General features: G+C 37.3%; 1 protein-coding gene and 2 pseudogenes across 1 annotated transcript; 1 reads left to right on the top strand and 2 right to left on the bottom strand.

The window, feature by feature from the left end:
• Positions 1-3,482: 3,482 nt before the first annotated feature.
• On the bottom strand, positions 3,483-12,533 carry LOC114107662 (olfactory receptor 7E24-like). The gene is made up of 3 exons (XM_027955051.2): positions 12,528-12,533; positions 12,209-12,266; positions 3,483-4,450 (listed from the first exon to the last, which is right to left on the bottom strand). The coding sequence occupies exons 1-3, from the start codon at positions 12,531-12,533 to the stop codon at positions 3,483-3,485; spliced, it is 1,032 nt and encodes a 343-aa protein (XP_027810852.2).
• Positions 12,534-14,800: 2,267 nt separating this feature from the next.
• Positions 14,801-18,363, bottom strand: LOC114082513 (olfactory receptor 7E178-like; annotated as a pseudogene).
• Positions 18,364-18,885: 522 nt separating this feature from the next.
• LOC139701659 (tubulin alpha chain-like) lies at positions 18,886-22,234 on the top strand (annotated as a pseudogene).
• The last annotated feature ends 2,493 nt before the right edge of the window (positions 22,235-24,727 follow it).

Raw genomic sequence — 24,727 nt, 5'->3', positions numbered from 1 at the left:
CAAAGCTCATGATGACTGGGTAATGTAGGATGACAGAAAGCCAAAAAGATGTCATAGGCCAACACAGTCAGAAGCAGATCAGCTATGTACCCAATAATGATAAAAAGAGATCTGTGTGAAGAAGTGCACATAGGCGATGAGTCTTATTTTGGATGGTGGAGATTTAAAAATGCATGCTAATGACACTTTGGAGAGGAATAAATATATGAAGTAGGGCAGGGGAATCAGATTTGATTGCCAGGAGTATGAGCATGTTCCCAAACAACCCAACCAGGAATATGGACAGGAACAGCCCAAAGAGGGTGGGCTGTAGTTCTGGATCCTTTGAGAGTCCCAGGAGATGTAACTTTGAGACACATGTTAGATTCTATGCCTCTATATTGCTTATATACCTTCTAAATAGAAAAGAAGACAAGAAGAAGGAAGCATGCAGGCCCAAACACTGTATTTTATTTTTTTAATTTTTATTTATTTTTTTGTATTGGCTGATGGACACCTTGTCTTTATTTATTTATTTATTTATTTTTGTTTATTTTTATGTGGTGCCAAGGATGGAGCCCAGTGCCTCACACATGCTAGGCAAGTGCTTTGCCACTGAACTACAACCCAGATCTCTGTGTATATTTTTAATAAAAATATTTATAATTAAAGTATTCAGTGTGAGGTCCATACACTCTCACTAATATTTCACAGTTGTAAGCAACCCAATGATCTTGGGATTATTTCATTACTATTTGATGTATCCTTCACCTCCTTACACACACCAACATTTTTTAATTAAGAGGAAGAGAATGCCCAATGCCTGTGTCCAAAACATCCAAAGCATGGACAGCACCCTGTCTTTTATACTCCTATATTCTCTCTAATCTCATTTTTTTCTAGTTTTTCATAAATCTTTTCTATTTTCTGGAGCAATATTCTCCAATCTCAAATCATTGTCTTTTCTAGAAGCCTTTTTTCTTTCCCTCAACCCCAACATGGGCCTTCCTGCTTCTTTCCTGCCTTTCAGTTCTCTTAAGCAAGTCATCCACAAACACAACATTAAACAGTTAAAGCCCAAGGAATGACCTCTGTTGTTTGGATTGGATGGCATTATGAGGATCTTGTTTTGAAACACAAGTCTTCAGCCATGTGATTTTCATTGTGGCATTTTTTCTGTGGCATTTGGAGAATGGATTATGAAATTTAGCATGTTGGTGTCCTCCAATTTAGCTAGTCAAAGTGTGATGTTTGACCTGAGGAGGAGGAAACAACATTTCTAATGGACCTTCCTCCATCAAATGTCTATTTCAGGATTCACTGGTGCATAGTGCATCTCTGCTGGGTTATAACTAAGAACACAGATCTAATGCCTCTCTCCTGCTTGGTGACCATTGAGTGCCTGCTCAGTCCCTAAGATTGCTATCATTTCAGTCTCAAATAGGAGCTTCCTGATGCAGAACCATGGAAGGAAGAAACATGATCATGGAAGCCAGTGGATCAAATAGACCAAGCTGAAGGGCTACAGGCTGATAATTGACATTCATATGACCTTGGAGGTTCAATGCAAAAAGCTCATAATTAGACAAATTGATCCATGTTATCTAAAACCCAAAGGATTTCAGTATTTCAATATTGAATATTGTGATGCCTCCAGCTATACTCTGCTTTGGTTATTCTGTATCTGAGTTGCATTGGCTATTCTGGGTCTCTTGTTCTTCCACACAGATTTTAGAACTGTTATTTCCAGTTCTTCTCAGAACTATATTTTGATAAGTATTGCATTGACTCCTGTAGATTGCTTGGTAACGTGGCCATTTTAACAATATTAATTTTTCCTAACTCTGAACATGGGAGGGCTTTCCATTTTCTGGTGTCTTCTCTCTTACTTTTTCCAGCCTTCCATAATTTTCTTTGAGGAGGTCTTTCATCTCTTTTGTTAAATTAATTCTGAAGATCTTTTGAGGCTAGTGTGAATTGAATTGTTTTCCTGATTTCTTTCTCAACATATTCATTATTGATGTGTAAGAAAGAAACTGGTTTTTGTGTGCTGATGTTGTATACTACAAAATTGCTCAATATGTGTATAAGCTCAAGAAATCTTTCCTCAGCTGCTTTCTCAAGGCAGTCCCCACCCCAACCCTGCCACCCCTGCCCAGTCTCACTAGAGGGAACTTTCCAAAGTTCTCCGCCATGGAGATCTCCTCCAGCTGTGTGCATGTCCAAAAGCTTTGAGAGATGGAGATGAGCCAGAAAACACATGGGGGTCTGTCTCCCCTGGTTTCCTATCCAACACTGGGCTACCCTGACCCCCGCTCTCCCAGGCTGCCCACCAAGGGCTTAATAGGGCTAGGTCAGTCCTACAGGGGAGACATTTTAGAGCAAGTCTTTGTCAGACTCCATCTGCTTATGCAAGATAGGGTTTGGATTGCTGTCCCTTGTATGGGCATTGCAGACTCTCTCTCTTTGCTATCCAGACATGTCCTGCCACCTGGACTTCTAGCTCCTCTGTCCATCTTCCCTGGAGAAGCCTGAGCCAAGCGTGACTTGGGAAGCTATTTAGCACTATCCCTGGGTTCAGCCTGCCACTTTCTTTCTCTACTACAGCAAACACCATCTCCACCATCTTAGCCTAAAGAATCAGCCTGAGGGGGCTAGGAGAAAAAAAATTGACACAATGAGCAAGGAACAGCTTTCAGCCAGAAACCTCTGCTCTGAGAGCCCATCTTTCTTCATCTTTCCCATTGATGGCTTTCAGCTTGACTCTTCTACCATGGGGGCAGATTTTTCTAGCATAATTCATGGATCTTTCCCTCCGTTTTACATTGCTAATAATGGATGTTAATCTTGAATCTTTCAGCATCTCTTCCATTGAATTAGAATGGCTTTCTCATAGTTTATTTTAGAAAGATATTCAATATACTAAAGAAAACCAAAAAAAAAAAAAAAAAAGAAAAAGAAAAAAAAAGAAAAGAAACCATTGGTGCAGTTTATAGGATCTTCTAAGAATAGGATTATATCTTCAGCAAATAGACAATTAGACTTTTTCCACATGATTTATGTTTCTTTATTCTTCCTTCCCAAATTCAGGAACAAGGCAAAAATGTACACTTCCATCACCTCTATTCAATACCATCCTTGAAACATTTGTTAGAGAAATTAGGCAAGAAAAATAAACTGTGGTAAATTTAAATCTCAAAACTATTACAGTTTTTACCATTTTCAAGTATTCAGCAGAACAGCCTTAATTACATTGACATTGTTGTCAAACTATCATCATCATCCATCTCCAGAAATTTTTCACCATCTCAAAGTAATATTTTGTTCCCATTTTGAAAACTTCCCAGACCTCCTTCCCCAATCCTGGTTACAACCATTCTTATATGAAATGTGATGATAAATTAAAGTCATTAATGTTTTGAAGATGAGATTGAAAGGACTAGATGTCTGACTTCACTACATTTTCCAAAATACCCTGCTGCTGGACACCAAATGTCCTGGGTTTAGACAGTCCTGCTGTGCAGCCTCCTCAGAGTACTTTTAATGTCCCTGTTCCTCAGGCTGTATATGAAAGGATTCAACATGGGGGTGACCTCAGTGTACATAACTGAAGCCACCACAACTTTTCTGGGAGAATGTGACACAACTGATCCAAGGTACGCTCCAAAGCCTGTTCCATGAAACAAGCAAACAACTGCCAGTTGAGAGCCACAGGTGGAGAAGGCTTTGTACCTCCCCCCTGAGGAAGGGACCCTCAGAATGGAGGAAATTATTTTATAGTATGAGAAAAGGATCCCTGAGATGAGGAAAATGCCATATATGGCACCAAGAAAATACTTGAGGATGTTATTAAAGGTGTCAGGACAGGCAAGGTTAAGAAGTTGAGAGGGGTCACAGAAGAAATTAGAAATTTCTACACCTTTGAAGTTAGTAAATTGTAATATGATCAAATTGTGCAGTTGGGAGTCAAAAAGACTAACAAAAAATGACACAAGAACTAATAAGCCACAGAGTTGAGGGTTCATGATGACTAAGTAATGCAGAGGGTGACAGATGGCCACATATCGGTCATAGGCCATCACAGTTAGAAGCAGAGCATCCATAGACCCAAAAATGAGAAAAAGAGACATCTGTGTCAGGCAGCCCACATAGGAGATGGCTCTGCTGTGAGTCTGGATGTTCACGAGCACCTTCGGGATCGTGGTGGAGATGAAGCCGATGTCAGCCAAGGACAGGTTAGAGAGGAAGAAGTACATGGGGGTGTGGAGGTGGGGGTCAGAGCTGACAGCCAGGATGATGAGCAGGTTTCCAAGCACTGTGACAAGGTACATGGACAGGAACAGTCCAAAGAGGAGGGGCTGCTTGTCTGGATCCTCTGAGAGGCTAATGAGTTGGAATTCAGAGATATGTGTTCTGTGTTGTGTTTCTGTGTTGTTTGGACACCTTTCAAAAAAAGAAAAGAGGTTAAGTACTTAATGCATTTGAATTAATGTATTTGAAAGTGAAATATTCTCACTTGAAGTCCACACAACTTCAACAATAACTCTCATTAGTGAAAAATCCAACTCCCTGAAACACTCTCATTGTTGCTTTATGTGTTATTCACCCCTTCTTTCTATATGCACTCACAGACTTTGATGAGAACTTTAAGCAGAATGTTAGATGTATAGGAGCAGTAGACAGAACAGTACATAAGCACAACAAAATGCAGTCTACTCTTTCTGGAAAAAATACAGAATAAGTAATAGCCTTCCTCATTAGGAACGCATCACTTTAATACAAGAAAGTTAAGAAGCAATCCAACATGCCTTATTTTCTTGTGGACCTTGAGACAAATTCTTTTGAACTATAATATTTGAAACAGTGTGTGAGGACTCACTGAATTAAGGTAATTAACAGAAGACATTTTTACAAGCCTGTCATTATCTAGAGTTTTCATCTGTCTTTGGTTTTCTGATTTTCTTCCTTTGTGTATTTAAGTTTTTTCCTTTAAAATTATGTAAAATACAACAGGTAAATGGAAAAGAAAATATGGCATATATACACTGTGGAGTTTCACTCATCCATTAAGAAGAATGAAATTGTGGCATTTGCTGGTCAATGGGTGGAACCAGAGAACATCATGCCAAGTGAAATAAATTAGACTCAGAAAGTCAGGAGTCAAATATTTTCTCTCATATGTAGAAGCTACAACAAAATAAAAACGAGGCAGGGCTGGAATCCCATGAAAATACAAGAAATATCAATGAAGTTAAGTGTTTGAGGGGGAGATAGGAGGCATGGGAAATGGGAGGAATGTTGGAGTTACATTGACCAAACTATCCTAGTACATTTATGAATATACCACAGTGAATTTCACCATTGTCTACATTTTGTAACACACTAACTTTTAAAACTATAATAAATAGAAAAAAGACCAGTGAGAAGGGAATAGGAGGAGGGAGGAGAGGAAAAAAAGGGAAAGTACTGGAGACTGAATTGGAGCACATTGTATTTCATGCTTGTATAATTATGTCAAAATTAACCCCAATATTATATATAACTATAATATACTAATAAAAATTTTAGAAATCAAAAAGCTATTTAATTATTATTTCTCATCTTTTTGCTATTGTTTTAAAGTCCAGTATTGCACAAAAGAGTTACCTTATTTAACTCTTCTTCTCAACGCTTTTAGTATGATTCATTATTTACATTTAGAGGTAGATTTCAGTTGTCACTTTCTACTTTTTTCCTCTCTTTTCTTTTTTAAATTTTTTGAACAACATTAGCATGTGTTGTTTCCATAACAATAAATCTTGGCCAGGAGTGAAAAAAATCATGTAAAACAAATCAAGTACCCTTGGCTTCGTTGGATTTCAAATAATGATAACTGTCCTTAAATGCACATAATCAATATTATCTCTGACAAAATATGTGGAATTAATTAATTTTTATGACTCTCAAAGTCATAAAAATAATAAATGATAGAAAATTTCTTTGAATAGTTTAATTTTATGCTGGTTTATTTGCATATATACATACAATACCAATCTGTACACTACCAATAAAATATCTGGTATAAGGCAGGCACTTGTTTCTTTTCTTTTTCTTTGTTCTATATTCCATTGTGGCATGCTAATTTTGCTACTATTTTTTCTAATATTAACCCATAAAATTTACAGTTAACTATTTTAGCACCCATGAAAACCCCAAAGCTCAGTTTTTGTCCCAACCTTCTTATTTATACTTCATATATTTTCTGGTCAATCTTTCCTGATACATGTATTGCATATTCTCTTACTTCAGCCACATGAAGGAAACTCAGGTTCATTATTACAGCTTTGTGATTGAACTTGAAAGCAATGTAAAAGAGAATAGAACAGGAAATAATGTAAACATCACTGGGAAATTACCTCATCCTATAAAATGGAACTGAAACTTATCTACTTTATATGACTGTTACAAAAGTTTCTTTAAAGTTCTTTAAATTGTACAACAAGTAGTTCTGTCTCACTTATTAATATAAAATCATTTAGTATCCAAGTACCCTGATCTCAGATCAAAAGCAACTGTATCAGCATATCTGTATTTGAAGTTCTTGGTGGTACATTCTTATACCAGCTTTGAGATTCAGTGCCTTAAAATATTTCTTGGCACTCAAAACTGGATAATGATGCCGGGCTCACCCCTGTCATTCCAGCATCTCAAGAGGCTGAGACAGCCTCAGCGGAAGTGAGGTTCTAAACAACTCAGTGAGACCCTGTCTCTAAATAAAATATAAAATAGGATAGGGATGTGGCTCAGTGGTTGAGTGTCCCTGAGTTTAATCCCCAGTCCTCCCACAAAAAAAAAAAAAATTAGGATCATGATATTCTCTTATTATTGTCAATAATACCCACTATCCATATTGAAATAACAGCATTTGATAATACTTGTCACCATTTGAAAGTGACCTGAATAATTATTGATAAAATTTTAGTTCTTTGGGTATCACAACATAATTCCATTCTCCTGCTCAGCTGTGTTCCAAACACAGGTACTATCATGAATAGGAAGGGTATTATTTCTTGTTGATTATTTCATATTACTATTAACATATCTGGAAGCTGTTTTCCTTAAAATCTGGCCTAAAAATACTTAAAGCACAGCTAACTAGACTACAACACAATGCTTACTGTGTCTGAAATGTACTAGTTTATAAGAATATGTGATTTTTAAGTCTGTGATGTACTTTCTTCTACTTCAAAGGCTTTATCTGATTAAACATTACCTAATGGAAGGACATAATTTACCTGTAAGTTTATTATATAACAATCAGTTTTAAACACACGTGCCTCTCACTAATAAGAAAACTCAATTTAAATGAAAGTTTAGAGTTTTCAACCTAAAATCCTACCACAAATTACATAAAAATATGATTTTTTAATTTTTATTTTCTATAAAATTAAAATATTTGGCAGTTTTAACATTGAGAAAACTATGGAAAGAAATGAATACAAACTCTATAGAATGCAGTATCATTGCATGGCACTCAGAAATCTCCCAATAATGGTTCATGATTAGAGGGGCAAGGGTCAGAAGAAAGGAGGAGGGGACTTCAGTGGAGGTAGGGGGGGGGAATGAAGTTGATCAAATTATGCTATATGCATGTATGAATATGCCACAATGAAACCCACTACTCTGTGTCATTAATTTATGCCAATAAAAATAATTAAAAGGCTAATACTTGAGTCAGGTAGACATGCATTTGAATCCTGGATATTAATTTTTTTTTCCATTCTGCCAGAAAGGGTTAATTAGTTATGAAGAGTTTATCATTTAAAAAGAATCAGCAAGTATAAAATGCCCACATTTTATACATGACTGGCACACAACAGTGCTTAATTATTATTTTTAAAAAGGTGAATTTCAATACTAAATTTAATAAAGCTGAAAACTTGTAAAGGTCAATTAATATTGGCTCATGATGTGATGGGCACTATCCTCAACCTCATCATCACCTTCATAAATGTCTTGGAGAGCTTAGGAAAGAGTTCAGTGGGACCTACTTTCTGTTAATGGTCTGAGAGCTGTCCATGGGAAGTAGAACCAGGGTGGGAGGAAAGCAAAACTCTGAATAAGATTTCTAGGACCCCACAACAACCAAAATCATACACTTCACAATCCTGGTAACTGAAATTTGACCCATTCTTTTTCTCCCATCTGGCTCTCCCAAAATGCATGTCTGTCCTGGTGATGAGGAAACAATGCTTCATAGAATTCATTTGCCTCTGTCATTCACCTCCCTCAGCACTTACTGATTTGCACTGGGACTCTGGTGGGTCATGGCCAAGGAGTGAAGATCCAGAGCTCATCTGATGCCTGGTACTCAATGAAGCCTCAGGCTCTGTCCCCACGATTTCTATCCATGCAGTCTCAGATAGGAGCTTCTTGAAGCAGACCAACCATAGAAGGAGAAGGCACAGGGATGGAGCCCACTAGATTGGAGCCATCAAACTGAAGGGCTGCAGGCACAGACTGATTATTGACTGGTATATGACTTTGGAAGCCCAATGCACAGAGCTCCTAATTAGCCAAATTGGTCCAGTTACCACAAATTCTAAAAGTCTCCTCATATCAATGCCAGCTAAGGAAGAGAAAAAACTCTTGGGCTCTTCCTCTACACCAGAGGAAGCTCCTGGGTATTGTCATTTCTTTCATTATTTTTTTCCTTTGCCTTGTTCCATTTTTATGATGGTGAAATTTCATTCCCTCTAAAAATGGCAATTTTCCCCATTGCCAAGGGCACAGGTCAGCAGCATTAATCACACTCACACTGTGGTGCATCCATCACCAGCATCCATAGCCAAACTGAAAATTTCTACACAACATAAAAAAACTTGCCAGTCCTCCCAGCCACAAAATTGGCACCCAATATTCTCCCATCAGAAAGGATGACAAGTTGAAGCCATTATACCACAACAATAAGGTGAGCAAGAGGCAGGCTAGATTTCCAGGTTTATTTTTGTAGTTCTGTTGCCTATTCCACCCTACATTTAAACTGATTGCTAAGGTCTTAACAGTTCTGCTGTGTAGTCCCCTTAGGACACTTTTTAGGTCTCTGTTCCTCAGGTTGTAGTTGAAGGGATTCAGGGTAAGGATGAACAAGGTGTAAATGACGAAGGTCACCAAACACTTTCTGGGCTATTGACATAACTGAACCAAGGCACATTCCAATGATGATACCACATTATAAGCCAACAACTGACAGAAGAGAACCAGAATTACAGAAGCATTTATACATCCCACATGGTGATGGGATTCTCAGAATGGAGGAGAAAATATTTTAGAAAGATAAAAGAATTCCTGATGGGAAAAACACAAATATGCCACTATACTTGACAATGATATTAGAGAAGGTATCATGACAGGTGACATTAAAGAGTTGAGAAGGATCACTGAAGAATTGGAAATTTCTACATCCATAGAGTAAAAATATTATGATACAATCAAATTGTGCACCTTAGTGTCCCAGGGCTAACCAAAAGACACCAAACTAAGAAACCCGGAGTCAAGGGTTCTTGATGATTGAGTAATGTAGGGAGAAATCCATGGCCACAACATGTCCTAGGCAATGACAGCAACATACCATCTCTACTTCAAAAAACAAGAAAAAAAGAGCCATCTATGTAATGCAGTCCACATGGGAAATGATTCTATTGTGATTTTGGATGTTCACAATCATTCTTGGGTGATTTCACCTCATCAGGGGTAAAATAGAGTCAGCCAATAACAGGTTGGAGAGAATAAGTATATGGGGGTGTGGAAGTGGAGGTCGGAGCTGACAGCCAGAATGATGAGCATGTTTCCAAGAACAGTGACCAGGTACATGGACAGGAACAGTCCAAAGAGGAGTAATTAAACTGGACCACGGGAGGTACCCAGGAATAAGCATTTCATGACATATATAAGGTTTTCTAGATAGTGAATCGGGGTAGGAGGGAAAGGGAGGGAGAAGGGGAATTGTTTGGATAGTGAAAGGGGATCCTCATCATTATACAAAATATATGTATGAAGATGTGAATTTTGTGTCAACAACCTTATATATAATCAGAGATATGATAAATTATGGTATAATAGTGTATTAAGATTTATTTATTTATCAGGCATTCAAAGTAAGATATTCACTCTTGAGGTACACACACCTTCTGCAATACTTCTCAGTTGTGACAAAACTATTTTTACAACACTTAAGTTATGTATTCTGTGTATTGTCTATGGACACCTACTTTAGTGACATTCAGTTGAGCATGTTATCATAAAAAGCCAAGACCATTAGAGATTAAATTTATGGTAACTAAAATAAGTACAACTCTTTGAGAAAAATAGAGAGAATAATAAATATACTTCCCCTTTTAATAAAAATCACTTTTAGAACTGAGATGTAGCTCAATGGTAAAATGTTTGCCTCTCATGCACAAGGCCCTTGATTTTTATCCTCAGTACCACCAAAAATGAAAAAGAAAGAAAAGTCACTTATTAAGGAAAATTAAGAAACAATTCAATATTATTGCTAACTTTATTCTACAAAAATGGCACTTATCATCTGTGTTTAGAATGCTTGTGAACTTAATCCTAGTGGCTCAGTTAGCTGAGGCAGGAGAATCATGAGTTCAAAGCCAGCCTCAGCAACTTAGCAAGGCACTGAGCAACTCAGCAAGACCCTATCTCTAGATCAAATATTATAAAAATGGCTTGGGTTGTGGCTCAGTAGTTAAGCACCCCTGGGTTTAATCTCCAGTACAAAGAAGAAGGAAAAACAAAGAATGCTTATGAACACTCTGTAAGAACTAGAACTACCTTATCCAGACCTTAATTTATGGTCAATAGTTAATGACTAGAAAACATTGTGGGCCAGTTATTCCAGCAGTTTTTCAACATTTTTGGGTCTTCTCATTTCCCTTCTTTCTACATGAAGCACTCAGTCAAATAATATTTATGTTTTAAAAATCTTTTAATATTTGACTCATTTTCCATGGTAAACTAAAAATTTTAATATAGTTTAGTTAAATCTACTTAATCATACATCACTGACCACAAATGTAGTATTAGCAAACACTATACCGATCAATAATTAAAACATAATGAAGTTTGAAGTAACATTTTTGAAATTTTTATTTAATATGGTTTTTCCATATATTTATTGGTGCATTGTAGTTGTACATAATGGTGAGATTTGTTATTACATATTCATATATGCACACAATATAACAACATAATTTGACCAACATCACTCCTCAGCATTTTCACTTTCCCTCCCCCAACTCCCCTGGTCCATTTCCTCCACTCTATTGATCTTCCTTTGATTTTCATGAAACCCCTACCCCACATTTCTTTTCCTTTTTTCTCTTTAGTTTTCACATATGAGAGAAAATATGTGACCCTTGACCTTCTGAATTTGGCTTGTTTTACTTAACTAATGATCTCAAATTCCATCCATTTTCCTGCAAATAACATGATTTTGTTTTTCTTTATGGATGAATAAAACATGTAGTGTGTGTGTGTGTGTGTGTGTGTGTGTGTGAGAGAGAGAGAGAGAGAGAGAGAGAGAGAGAGAGAGAGAGAGAGGGAGGGAGAGAGATTGTCTTTATCCATTCCTAGGTTGTTGAACACCTAGGCTGGTTGCATAGTTTGGGTATTATGATTTGTGCTGCTGTACACATGGGTATGCATGCATCACTGTAGTATAATGATGACTTTAATTCTTTAGGATAAATACCAAAGAGTGGTACAGCTGAGTGTTATGGTGGTTCCATGCCTAGTCTTTTGAGAAATGTCCATACTGTTTCCCATAGTTGTTCTAATTTACAGTCCCACCCAGTGTAAAAGTGTTCCTTTTTCTCCACATCCTCTCCAACATTTACTATTATTTGAATTCTTCCAAGCTGCCATCCAATATAGGTTTCTTTTTATCAGCCCATTAAATCTTAGTAAAATATCTGTTGTGTAAGACATTTCTTGGCATTTTCCCATTGACTCTCCATTTTACAGTAGTCTGGTAATACTTTTCCTTTTTTCTTTATTTTTTTGGTTGTTTTTGTTGTTGTTGTTAGTTTACTTTTCTCCTCATAAACCCTCCTTTTTGTAGTTGGAGACTTTGACAACAGGGAATGTGCTAAGCCCCAGAGTTTGGGTGCTAACTTTCATATACCTACGTAATGGACTTTCTGGTCAATACTTCCTATTATAGGGACTGCTACTTGCTTACTTGAGAGACCTGAAGGCAAGTCTAATCCATTATTTTGCCAGACCACACTCTGATTTAACTGGGGGTAAAAAGGCAAAAGAGAAAATAACAGGAAATAGTATAAGCACACCTGGGCAATTTTCTATTGTGTAAAAGGAGAAAAACAATTACTTATGTTATATGACTGTTTTAAATATTTTATTAATTTTGTGGTTTGGATGGTGCATTATAATTATACACAACAACAAAACTCATTGTGAATTTTTTTGTACATGCACATAGCATAATTTTTTCAGTCTCATTCCCCAGGACCTCCCCTTTCCCTACCCTTCTCTCTCACCTTCATCCTCTTCCTCAACTGGTCTCCTATCTGTTGTTTTTTAATTAGTACGCTAAAATTATACAAAAGTGGAATTCATTTTTGGCATATTTACAATGAATAGCATAGTTTTGTCAATTTTGTTCCCTCATACCGCCCCTGTCTCTCCTCTCCTCCCTCCCCTCAATCCCCTTCATTTACTCTTGCTCCATACAGGGAAAGAAGAAAATTTTTATTAAATCACTTAAATTGAGCACAGTAGGGATACTCAATCCCTTTTAACAACATATTGACCTGTGAATATTTGAAATATCTAGGTATTTTGGCTTCACACACTAACACACTAACAACTTAATCATAACATCTGCTTGTGAATTTTTTTGTTTGTTTTTTGGTTTTAGGTTTTTTTGTACTATAGATTGAACTCAGGGGCCTTAACCATTGAGCCTTTTTAAATATTTTATTTAAAGAGAATCTTGCTAGGTTTCTTAGGTCCTCCCTAACTTGCTGAGGTTGGCTTTGAACTTTCAATCCTCCTGTCTCAGCCTCTGGAGCCCCTGGGATGCCTGTGAAGTTCTTTTGGTCCATGCTTATATCTGTGTTAAAAATAATGACCTTAAAATATTTATGTTATTGAGAAACAGCCAATTAATATTACTTATTACAGATATCAAGAAGACCATATATATATATATATATATATATATATATATATATATATATATATATATATATATATGCTTATATGTAAATTTTAGGAGTGTGTGGGTGTGTATGTATGTAATATATATATATATTGGAAAGCACCACCATGCCTAGCCCAAATACCTATATTAAATGTGGAAGTTAATTCGTATTTACATCAAAACTAATATTTTGTAGATGTTTAGATAATTACCAATGAAATTTCAGTTCTTGGTATCTCTGCATGATTTCATTCTCCTACACACCTCTTCTCCAAAGGAAAATAGTATAAGGAATTTTGTAAGTGGATTTTCCTCACAATGTTTCCATATCAATTAATTTATGTATCCATAAACAGTTTTTATAGAATCTTACCAAGAAATATCTGTCTAGGTATTATACAACATATCTATTGACCCCAATATATACTGGTTTACTTCAACATGTGTATTTAATTCTGTTTTTGAAGTACATACCTGTACAATAAATGCTATAACTAAGCAAAGCATTTAATTTGAGGAAAGGATATCATTTAGTTTATCGGTTTATTATTACAACAATCATTTAAAACTTCTTGTCCCTCTCTTCATACCACACAAGGGAATTTCCATATAATATGTAGGAGGATATTTCTTTAACTTTTAACATTTTGTATATTCAATTTTACTATAAAACATTACATTTGTTGCCCAAACTTTTTAAAAATAAGTCATTTTCCATCATATCCTCTTATTCTAATGACCTATTATGGCAGTATCACTGCAGTCTATTGATTAATAAAATTCCACCATAAATCACCAAGAATTTTCCTCTGGTGTTATGAACATTATTTCTATTGGCTTTAGTAGAAAAGAGAGCAACCAGGGATGAGAGGAGGGAAGTGAACATGTTAGCCCCGTATCACTGACCTGACATTATGTGCAGAATGTGTGCAAGTCTCTCCACCTCTCTGTGCCAATACTGCTTAATGGAAATTGGGAGAATAGCACCCATCTCCACAACACAGCACCACAGGTGGTGTGGAACTTAATGAATATTGGGTCATCATGGTATTATTCAAATAAAAAATCCCATCACTATGGAAAAGTTGAGTTTAATGATGAATAAATTTTCCAAATGTCACTGCAGTCTGGAGTAAGGTGATTTCTACAATGTGCCTCAGACCAAATCATAATTTTTGCCTACACTTTTCTCTTTGTGATGTTTTCTTTTCTTTTTATATTCATGTTAATCACATTTTATAAATTCAAGATCTGTCCAATATTAATTTACATTTTCTATTGTGCTGAAATATATTAAAATGTATAGTTTTAGTCATTATTAACTTTGTAGTTCAATATCATTAATAAAATTAAAGTTGTTAGGAAACTATCACCATCATAAAGGGCTAAAATTTCTCATTTCCTCACTGAACCTTTACACTCAACTCTAAACTCCCCATTAATCTCTTCTCCCAACCCTTATAACAACAATTCCACTGTGAAACATGGGAAATTAAAGCTATTAAATTACAAAATAATGTAACCAAAGAGGCAAGATTTACAGATACCAGTGTTAAACTTCACTGGTTTTCCAAATTAAAAATGAAATATATGTCACTGATAATAAGATTAGGCTATCATACTAAGGAGCTTCTTTAGGGCACTTTTAATGTCCCTGTTTCTCAAGCTGTAGATGAAGGGGTTCAGCATAGGAGTGACAGCTGTGTACATCACTGAGGCCACTGCACCCTTTCTAGAAGAATGAGACAGAACTGAACCAAGGTACACTCCAATTGCTGTTCCATAAAACAAACAAACAACTGCCAGGTGAGACCCACAGGTGGAGAAGGCTTTGTACTTCCCACCTGAGGATGGGATCTTCAGAATGGAGGAAACAATTTTATAATATGAGAAAAGGATCCCTAAGAGGGGGAAAAAGCCATATATGGCTCCAACAAGATACATGACTAGGTTATTGGTGAAGGAGTCCCAACAGGAAAGACTGAGGACTTGAGAGGGATCACAGAAGAAATTAGAAATTTCAACATCTTTGAAGGTGGTAGACTGTAATGCAATCAAATTGTGCAGCTGTGATTCAAAAAAGGCTAATTGAAAAAGACCCCAGAACTAAGAAGCCACAAAGTCGAGGGTTCATAATGATTGGATAATGCAGGGGGTGACAGATGGCCACAAACCGGTCATAGGCCATCACAGTCAGAAGCATGTCATCCATACATGCAAAATTGAGAAAAAAAGACATCTGTGTCAGGCAGCCCACATAGGAGATGCCTCTGCTGTGAGTTTGAATGTTCACAATCATTTTTGAGACTGTGGTGGAGGTTAAACCAATATCAGCCCAGGACAGGTTGGAGAGGAAGAAGTACATGGGGGTGTGGAGGTGGGAGTCAGAGCTGATGGCCAGGATGATGAGCAGATTGCCAAGCACTGTGACCAGGTACATGGACAGGAACAGGCCAAAGAGTATGGGCTGCAGGTCCAGATCCTCTGAGAGGTTCATAAGTTGAAATTCAGAAACACGTGTAAGATTTTGTGGGTCTATATTGATTGGACACCTTTTGAAAAAGAAAAGAAGATTAAAAGAGAAATATATAAATGGGCGCCCAGCACTCTGTATACATTTGAATTCAAGTCTTCACAAGAAAAGTATTCATGCTTAATATCTATGCACCTTCAACAATACTTCTCAGTAGCAAATAACCCATTCTTCTTGTACTCTTTGGTTATTGCTTTCTGCATTATTCATCGCTTCCTTCCACACCATCAGAAGTCCAGCAACAGTGGAGGGAACAAGTAAAATGCAGCCTACTTTTTAAGGAAAAATGGGGGAAGGTAGTAAGCGTCCTTTTTATTAAAAACATTTTTTAATTAAAAAACCAATTTTAATAAAAAGAAATTAAGAGGCAGTCCAATATATTTTGTTTTGTTCTAGACCTTGGGACTAATTTCTTTGATTTGCAATATTTAGATGCTGTGTTTCCTCATGCCAAGCAAAGCATAGGCTCTGGATAATTGAAAATGAGAAAGGGAGATTTTTCTTCCCAAATACAGAGCATATACATCTGTAGGAACTGAAAATAAAATATCCCATAAAGAAACAGGAAAACAGCAACATCAGGTGACTGATGTTTTAGCTGAATAGCATGAAGAATAAACTTATCATTAGTAATAACACATTTATTTTTCCCTAAATTTATATATGTATCATGCATTTATCACATACAGAGGCCCTATATGTGTTTAATCTTTACTCATTGGAGTTATGTCAACTAGAAATCAACTCAGATAACAATGTTGAGTCTCAGATAGCTCAGAAATGATAAGTACTGTAGAAAGATTAAAAAAATAAATGCTTAGACTCTGAATTGGGTCCATTAAATGTTTCATTATTTCCCAGCTGACAGAAAGTTTTTAGCAGATGTCTTAACCACAGGTACAATTGAAGTTATATTTTTAAAGTCTTCCCAGTTCTGTGAGTAAGAATAAAATCAAGACCTGACATAAGGTGACCTTTTGAGATTGAGTGGGCTAGTTACAAGCATGGACGACCATGTAGTCAGCGGTAAGGATGTTCCAGAGTGGGTACAAGACAGAGATCTGTGCTGAATGATCATGAGTCTCCCCTATTGTGACCTGTGGCTGTTCTTCCATAGTGCATGCAGCAGGCACCCCTACTGCTCTGCCCTGTGATCCCCAGGAATCCCAAAAGAAATAACACAGTGGGAAAGGCTCTCTTTCTGATGGTAAGAGAAATGGCTGATTGGCTTGTTGATGGGACAGCCTGCCAGGATTCTCCTGCATGATGCCCTGTGTCGATGGTCAGACAGCCCAATGTAAGCATGGCTTTATTTTCTACCTATAAATGAGTACAAGTTACTTAAATATAATGCACATTTTCCATTTGCTTTTTAAAATATTTTTATTCATGCAGTAGTTATACATAGTAGTAAGATTTATTTTGATAAACCTATATATGCATGAAATATAATTTGCTTCATTTTAGTCCCCATTACTTTCTCATTTCCTCCCCATCTCCTATTCCCCTTCCTCTACTCTATGGGTCTTCCTTCTATTTAGTTATTGTTTTTAACTGGTGATTTATAGATATACGTTAAGATGAAATTCACTGTGGTGTACTCATATATGTGCACACCATAATTTGGTCAGTTTCATTCCATGGTTCTTCCTTTTCCCATCCCTCCACCCTCCTCCTCTATCCTCTTCCTCTACTCCAGTGAACTCCCTTCTACTTTCACAGGATCCCTCATTTTCCCCCTATTTTGCTCTAGCTTCTGTTTGTGAGAGAAAAAGTACACTCATACATTGTTGTTGGACTGCAAATTCGCACACTACCCAGGCAAGCAGTGTGGAGATTGGCCAAAATCTAAGAATGGAATCACCATATGACCCAGCTATCCTACTCCTTGGTATTGATCCTAAAGAACTAAAATCAGCATTTCATAGTGATACAAGAACATCAATGTTTATAGCAGCTCAATTCACAATATCCAAATTATGGAACCAGCCCAGGTACCCATCAACAGATGAATGGATAAAGAAAATTTGGTATATATACACAATGGAGTTTTACTTAGTCATAAAGAAAAATTAAATTATGGCATTTGCTGGTAAATGGATAAAACTGGAAAACATCATGTTAAATGGAAATGAGCCAGACACTTTTCATTTTGCATATAACAGTAATAAAGTGGCCTACATAACTAAAGTGAGATGGTACACATGAAATGAAACAAATGGCAGAACACATTGTTCAGCACCTGGAACTGGGGAAGCCCTCTGTATCAGTTCATGATGCTTTGGCTTCTATCATTCTCCTCATCATCCTTATCATCACTATCATAGTCCCTTTTCAGTGCTTAGGAAACACTTTAGAAGAACCCATTTTGTGCTGTTATGGGTGAGATTTCTATGGGAAATAGAACCAATGTGGGTAGAGAGCAAATTTTGAATAAGATTTCTGATATTAACACCTTAAACCAAAATGTAAATTTTACAATCCCCAAAGCTGAAATTTTCAGATGATATCCTCCCATCTGGCTCTCCAAAATGTGATGTTCATCCTCATGGTGAAAAAACAATATTCTAATAATCCTTCCCACATCCACTGGCTCCCTCTGCACTTACTGGGTTAGGCTGCTTCTCTGCTGGGTCATGACCAAGAAGTACAGATCACAAGATCTACCCATGACTGGGGTTCAATTAGACTCAGGCCCTGTTCATGGCAATAATATGGATAGGGTATCAACTATGAGCTTCTTGATGCATTCAACCACAGAAGGAGACACAGTATGCAGCTCTCTGGGCTGGACCATCAAAGAAAAACACTAAAGCCACTGGCTTTTTATTGATTATTAAAGGACTTTGGATGTTAAATGCACAGAGTGCATAATTAGCCAAATTAATCCATGTTGTCCCAGTCTCTGAGGACTTTCTAACATTAATGGAGGAAGAATAACAAGAGGAAATAAATGTCCACAAAAGGGCTTGGACTTTGCCTCTACCTTGGAGGAAGTTCATGTACTATTCACTTCTTTCATCTCTACATTTTGTAAAGGTACGTCTGCTTTTTTATCTATTTTTATTGAGGTAAAGTATAAATAACAAAAAAAAAATCACCCACCATGGTGGATATTTAATATGAACTCATAGTGTTAGTTAATTGTGTTCACATAATTATGCAATCATTGCCATCATCCAAATCGAGAAACTGCCTTATTAGCCAGATTGTGTCTTCCATCACTGCTTCCCTCAAATTTTATGGAGTCCTGAATGTTGAGATGACAGAAGGCCAGTCAAACCTATCCCCACACCCACTTTCCTCTAACCTCATATGCCCCTGTCATCTCTGCTGAGAAAGCCTACCATGAAGAGCTTACTGTAGCAGAGATCACCATTGCTTTCTTTGAGCCAGCCAACCTGATGGTGAACTGTGACCCTTGCCATGATAAATACATAGATTGCTGCCTGTTTTAACATGATTATGTGGTCTCCAAAGATGTTAATGCTGTCATTGTTGATATCAAAACCAAGCATACCATCCAGTTTGTGAATCAGTACCCTAATGACTTCAAGGTTAGCATTAATCATCAGCCTCCCTCTGTGGTATCTGGTGAGCACCTGGCCAGGTACAGCAACCACAGCCATTGCTGAGGCCTGGGCTCACCCAGGTCACAATTTTAACCTGATGTAGGCCAAGTGGGCCTCAGTTCACTGGTACATGGGCAAGGGGTTAGAGTAAAGAGGACATGGCTGTCCAAGAGAAGGACCATGAGGAGGTTGAAACAGACAGTGCTAAGAAAGAGGATGAGGGTAAGAGTATTAATCTTTCTGCTGCAATTTTACACTCTTTTGTCTTATTTCTTATTTTTGTAGCCCTGGATCATCAAAAATAGTGTTTTCATTCAAAAAGAGAAAGATTAGTTTCAGGCAGCCCGATATGGAGCTGAACCCACTGTGAATGCTGATGTCTACAGTTATCTTTGGAACTGTGGAGGATGAGAAATAGATGTCAACCAAGGACAGATTGGAGAGGAAAAGTGCATGGCTGTGTGGAGGTAGGAAACAGACAAATTATGAGCAGTTCCCAAGCACCTTAACCACACACAGGGACAGGAATCATCCAAAAAGAAAAGGCTACATTTCCAGAACACCTGTGAACCCAGAGGAAAGATTCTGTCCCATGAGTAAGATTGTGTTCTTCTATATTGTTTGGACACTTTTTGGGAAATGTAAACAGGTTTGTGTGAAAGACATAAACAAGCAAGCACTTACAACTCTGTTTATATTTTAATTCACACATTCACAAGTATTCACACCTGAAGTCCATACAACTTCAGCATTACTTCTCAGTTGTGACAGGCCCAATCTTCTTAGAACTCTTGCATTACTGGTTTCTGTGATATTTATCTCCTATACACACCCCATTTAGAGACAATCAACTGAGCAACATTAGTAGACTAAAAGCAGGAGAGATAACAAGTCCATGATGGCTCCGTAATATATTCTATTCTTTGAAGAAGAAAATACAGAATAAAAAATGTCCATACCTTTTAAGGAAAGCCATTCTCATTAAGATAAAATTAGAAGAGTCAAATATACCTCACTTTATTACACAACAATGGTTCAAAACTGCATTTAGAATGCTTGTGAACTCTTTGTAAGAGCTAGGACTGCCCTACCTGAACTCTAGGTTACAGTTGGTAGTTTGTCATGTGCCATTTGTCCCAGGTTTTTCATCATTCTTGGGTTTTCCATTTTCCCTTCTTTGTGGATAAAAGTGTTCAGTCAAATATGATTTATCTTTTTAAAATCATTTAATATATGACTCCTATTATTAATCTTGATAGGTTTTAAATTTTGATGAATACACTTAGATTCCAAAAAACCTATGTTCTTGTTTGGATGTAATATGTCCCTCAAAAGCTCATGTATGAGAAAATGCAAGAAGGTTTAGAGAACAAATGATTGGGTACCAGAGCCTTAACCCAATCAGTGAGTTAATCACTTGATGCGATTAATTGAGTGGTAAGGCAGGTGGGTTGTGGCTGGAGGAGGTGGGGCATTGGGGGTGTGGCTTTGGGGTGTATATTTGTATCTGGCAAATGGAGATATCTCTCCCTCTCTGCTTTCTGATCATCATGTGAGCTGCTTCCCTCCCTCTTCTACCATGATGTTCACCCTCACCTTGAACCCCAAGGAATGGTGCCAGGCTTCTGTAAACTGAGACCTCTGAAACCATGAGCCCTTGAATAACTTTACTCCTGTACAGTTGTACCTGTCAGGTCTTTCAGTCACAGCAGCAAAAAACCTGACTAAAATAACATACAACATTACAATCTACAAATGTGGTATCAGTACACACTACACTTACCTGTCAATGAGTAAAACATAATGAAATTATAAGAAAAAAAATCTTAAATTTTTCATTTAATATAGGCTTATTTCTATCAACCTATTAAATCTCACTATAAAGCAGAGGTAGATTATGAACCCTGACCCTTCCACAATCCAGAAAGGAGGCAGAGAAAAAACAGCTGACCAGAAAAGTGTATGACAGAGTCAATGCTCTAAGAGTCAATACTGAACAGTCTGAGGTTTGGAGAGACTTGAAGTTTGGTTATTGCAGAAGAAGACAAGGACAGAGTTGCTTAATCACAAACCCATATCAGGGAGAGGGACAACAGAGAGAGAAAGAAAGAGGAACAGCACATAAACTCACCTCCTTAATAAGAGGCAGAAAGAAAAGCAGACCAAATCAAAGCATGGCAGAAGCAGTGGAGGACAGCAGTTTAACCCATATTGTGAGCGGAAAGCCATGCTGGGCATGGAAGTCATTTTGTGGAATTCACAGCTGGTCAACATTCCTAGAAGGAATTAAGTCAACATAGCTTCTCCCCACCTTCAGATAGCAACAAATAAAACCAGAGGGAGAACCTCAGCAGTGGAACATCTCAATCATCTGTCTGGAAGGAATTTGTAGAGAAATGGCTACTAGATGAAAGTTGCTGCAAATCCCTCCCCCTCACTGTGGATAGTAGAGTGGGTATCTGAGAGCTGGTCACTCCAGGAATGGCTAACCTAACCCAGAGCTTCACACGACCTCTGCAGCAGCTTGGGAAGAGATGGGAGTTGATGCCTGAGATGCACAACCCCTGGTAGTTGTCCTTGACAGGACAGCTGACTCAGTCCCAGGCAGAAGAGGGGCACTACACCCAAGATTTGCAGGCACAGGCCACAGCGCGGGTGATCTGCTTTGGTCAGGGCAGGGACATTTCTACACCACAGACTACCATGGAGAGCCCACAACCACAGGTCCTGAGCTTGCAGACAGCCACCAGGTTCTATGCCAATTTGAAGAGGGCCCTGAGGAGGGGAACAGTGGATGGTGTCCCACTGCATTCAGAGCAACAGCCTTTATTCCTGCATCCTATAATCTTGCACCCAGTAGAAAGAGCCATCAGGGGCAGCACAGCGCCCTCTGAGCATCCAGCCTCAGGCCCCTGGACTGACAAAGGAAAACTGTGAACTGGCTGATGAGGGGTCCATAGCAACCATGAGAGTGGCTCCTGTGCCCTGGCACCTTTGGGTAATAAAAAGCTGAAGAGTAATGCACATCTTCTAATGGCCCAAATCCTGATGAAGTCCAGAACAATAAAACTCAATATGAATTACCTTCTCCTTCGCACAGTTTACTATAAACAGCTCTAACATCAACTTTGACCATACTTATATTATTCATTTTGATTTGATAGTTGTTACCCTCATATTCAATATTGTGTCCCTGACCTATTTGATTGTATTTTTCTATGTTCTAAAGCATTGAGTGGAATCATTCCATACACCCACTCCTCTTAGCCCCTCTTTTCCTCTTACATTACAAGCTACTACCTCAAATTGTGCCCCCCATTCATCTTTTTCTTCCTTTTTACCTTGGTTTATATTATTCTTTTCTGTCTTTTCTCTTCTTTTGCCCAATTTTTCTCTCTTCCCCTTTAACACTTTATATAATGTGATAGCAATTTTATCATCTTTAATAATTAACTTTTCAACCTATTCCAGAGTACTACTACAAGTTTATATCTGGATTAGAGGAACTGTGGAGAACACCAACAACAAGTTTTTGTTTTTCCGAAGGTTGAATAGTATGTGGCTTTTCTCTGAAGTGATTGTACTTAAGGGTTTAGTGTCATCTATCAAAGTGGTGTGATCCTGGGAACTGCAGAGGACAAACACTGAGTGGAAGTGTCAATACATGGATATTCACCCAACCTAGGGCTTTTATGGGAAGGTCACCAAATAGTCCCTTACACAAAAGAGTAAGCTCACCTAAGTAGTTTACAACACAATACATATGGCCCTGAAATGTCTTGTTTACATCAACAGATGGATTTGATCCTGTCTTTGAAGTACATCCTTTACAACAGACGCTTTAACAAAAACACAGACTTTAACTGGAGGGAGCAACATCATTCAATCTGTCAGTTTATTATTACAACAATCCTTGAAAGGTCCTGCCTTTCTCTATATCACACTAAAGAATTTTTATATGATATGAGGGTGGACTATATTTGTTTGACTTCCAACAATTGATGGATATTCATCTTTACTATTAGACATGTATATTTGTTGTCCAAAGGAAAAATCAGTCATTATTAAAAACATTCTCATATTCTGAAGTTCTACTATTGAAACATCATTGTAGTCTGTACAGTAATAATCATGCCATAACAAATCACCAAGAAATTTTATCTGGTGTTATGAATAATATTTCTATTTTGTACCACTAAAAGAGAGAATGGCATACAATGGAAATGAGAAAATGAACATTTTAGTCCCATATCGATCACCTGCTTCTATGTGCAGTAAGTATATAAATCTCTCCACCTCTCTGCTTATACTCATTACTCAAAGTGGAGAGAATACACTCATCTCCAGGCCATGTTGGCCACCTAATGGAAATAATTTCATTACAATGGGAAAAAAATGAGCTTAATAATGAATAAAATTTTCAAATGCCCTGGAGTCTGGAGTGATGTGAATTCAAAAATATGTCTCAGGATGAATCATATTTACCTAAACCCTTCTCTTTCTGCTTTTTCTTTAGCATATCCATAGAAATAACTTTTTAAAATTTATGAGCCATCTGATTTTTATTTATACTCTTTGTTGTGGTAAAATGCACATAATAAAAATTTATCATTTCAACCATGGTTTAATTCACAGTTTGATGGTATTAATTGCACTCATATTGATAGGAAACTATCACCAAGATCCATTCACAGAAATTCTTCACCTTTCTAAACTGAAACTTTATACCCCTTTTTAAGTTATGGGGCCAGAAAAGGTATGTAACAGAAAAACTGATAAATAAAATGTGGTATATATTCACAATGGAGTTTTACTCAGCCATAAAGAAGAATAAAATTGTGGTATTTGCTAGTTAAGTGGATGGAACTGGAGATATCATGCTAAGTGAAATAAGCCAGATTCAGAAAGTCAAAGGCCAAATATTTTCTCTCATGTGTGGAAGCTAGAAGGAAATATGGAAAACAAATGAGGGTAGAAGATAGAAAATAGAAAGCAGATCAGTGGAGTGAGGTAGGGGACTGAGAGGGAGGGAGGACAGATGGGAAAAGGGAGAAATAGTGGAATAAAATTGACAAACCATGCCATGAACATATCTTTATGTATATTTGTGAACCACCAACTTAAAAAAATAAATAAAAGAGTACCAAAGTGAGGAAAAGGAGCAGGTGAAGGGAAAAGGGAGGGAAGGTAGAAGTACATAGATTGGAATGGAAGAAATATATAACTATAATGCACTAATAAAAACATTTTTCAAATTCCCTTTAATCTCATCCAAAAACCCCAACAACTACCATTCCACAATGAAACATGAGAAATTAAAGTTATCAACTCGAAAATAATGTAACCAAAGGGTTGGGATTTACAGGTCTAGGTGCTAGTTTTATTGCTTTTTCCAAACTATCCATCAAATGAGCATCAAAGATCCTGAGG

This window comes from Marmota flaviventris, chromosome 1 (assembly GCF_047511675.1).
Source record: "Marmota flaviventris isolate mMarFla1 chromosome 1, mMarFla1.hap1, whole genome shotgun sequence".
Lineage (NCBI taxonomy): Eukaryota > Metazoa > Chordata > Mammalia > Rodentia > Sciuridae > Marmota > Marmota flaviventris.
The sequence above is the reverse complement of the archived record's forward strand: the minus strand, read 5'-3'. Positions and strand labels throughout refer to the sequence as shown.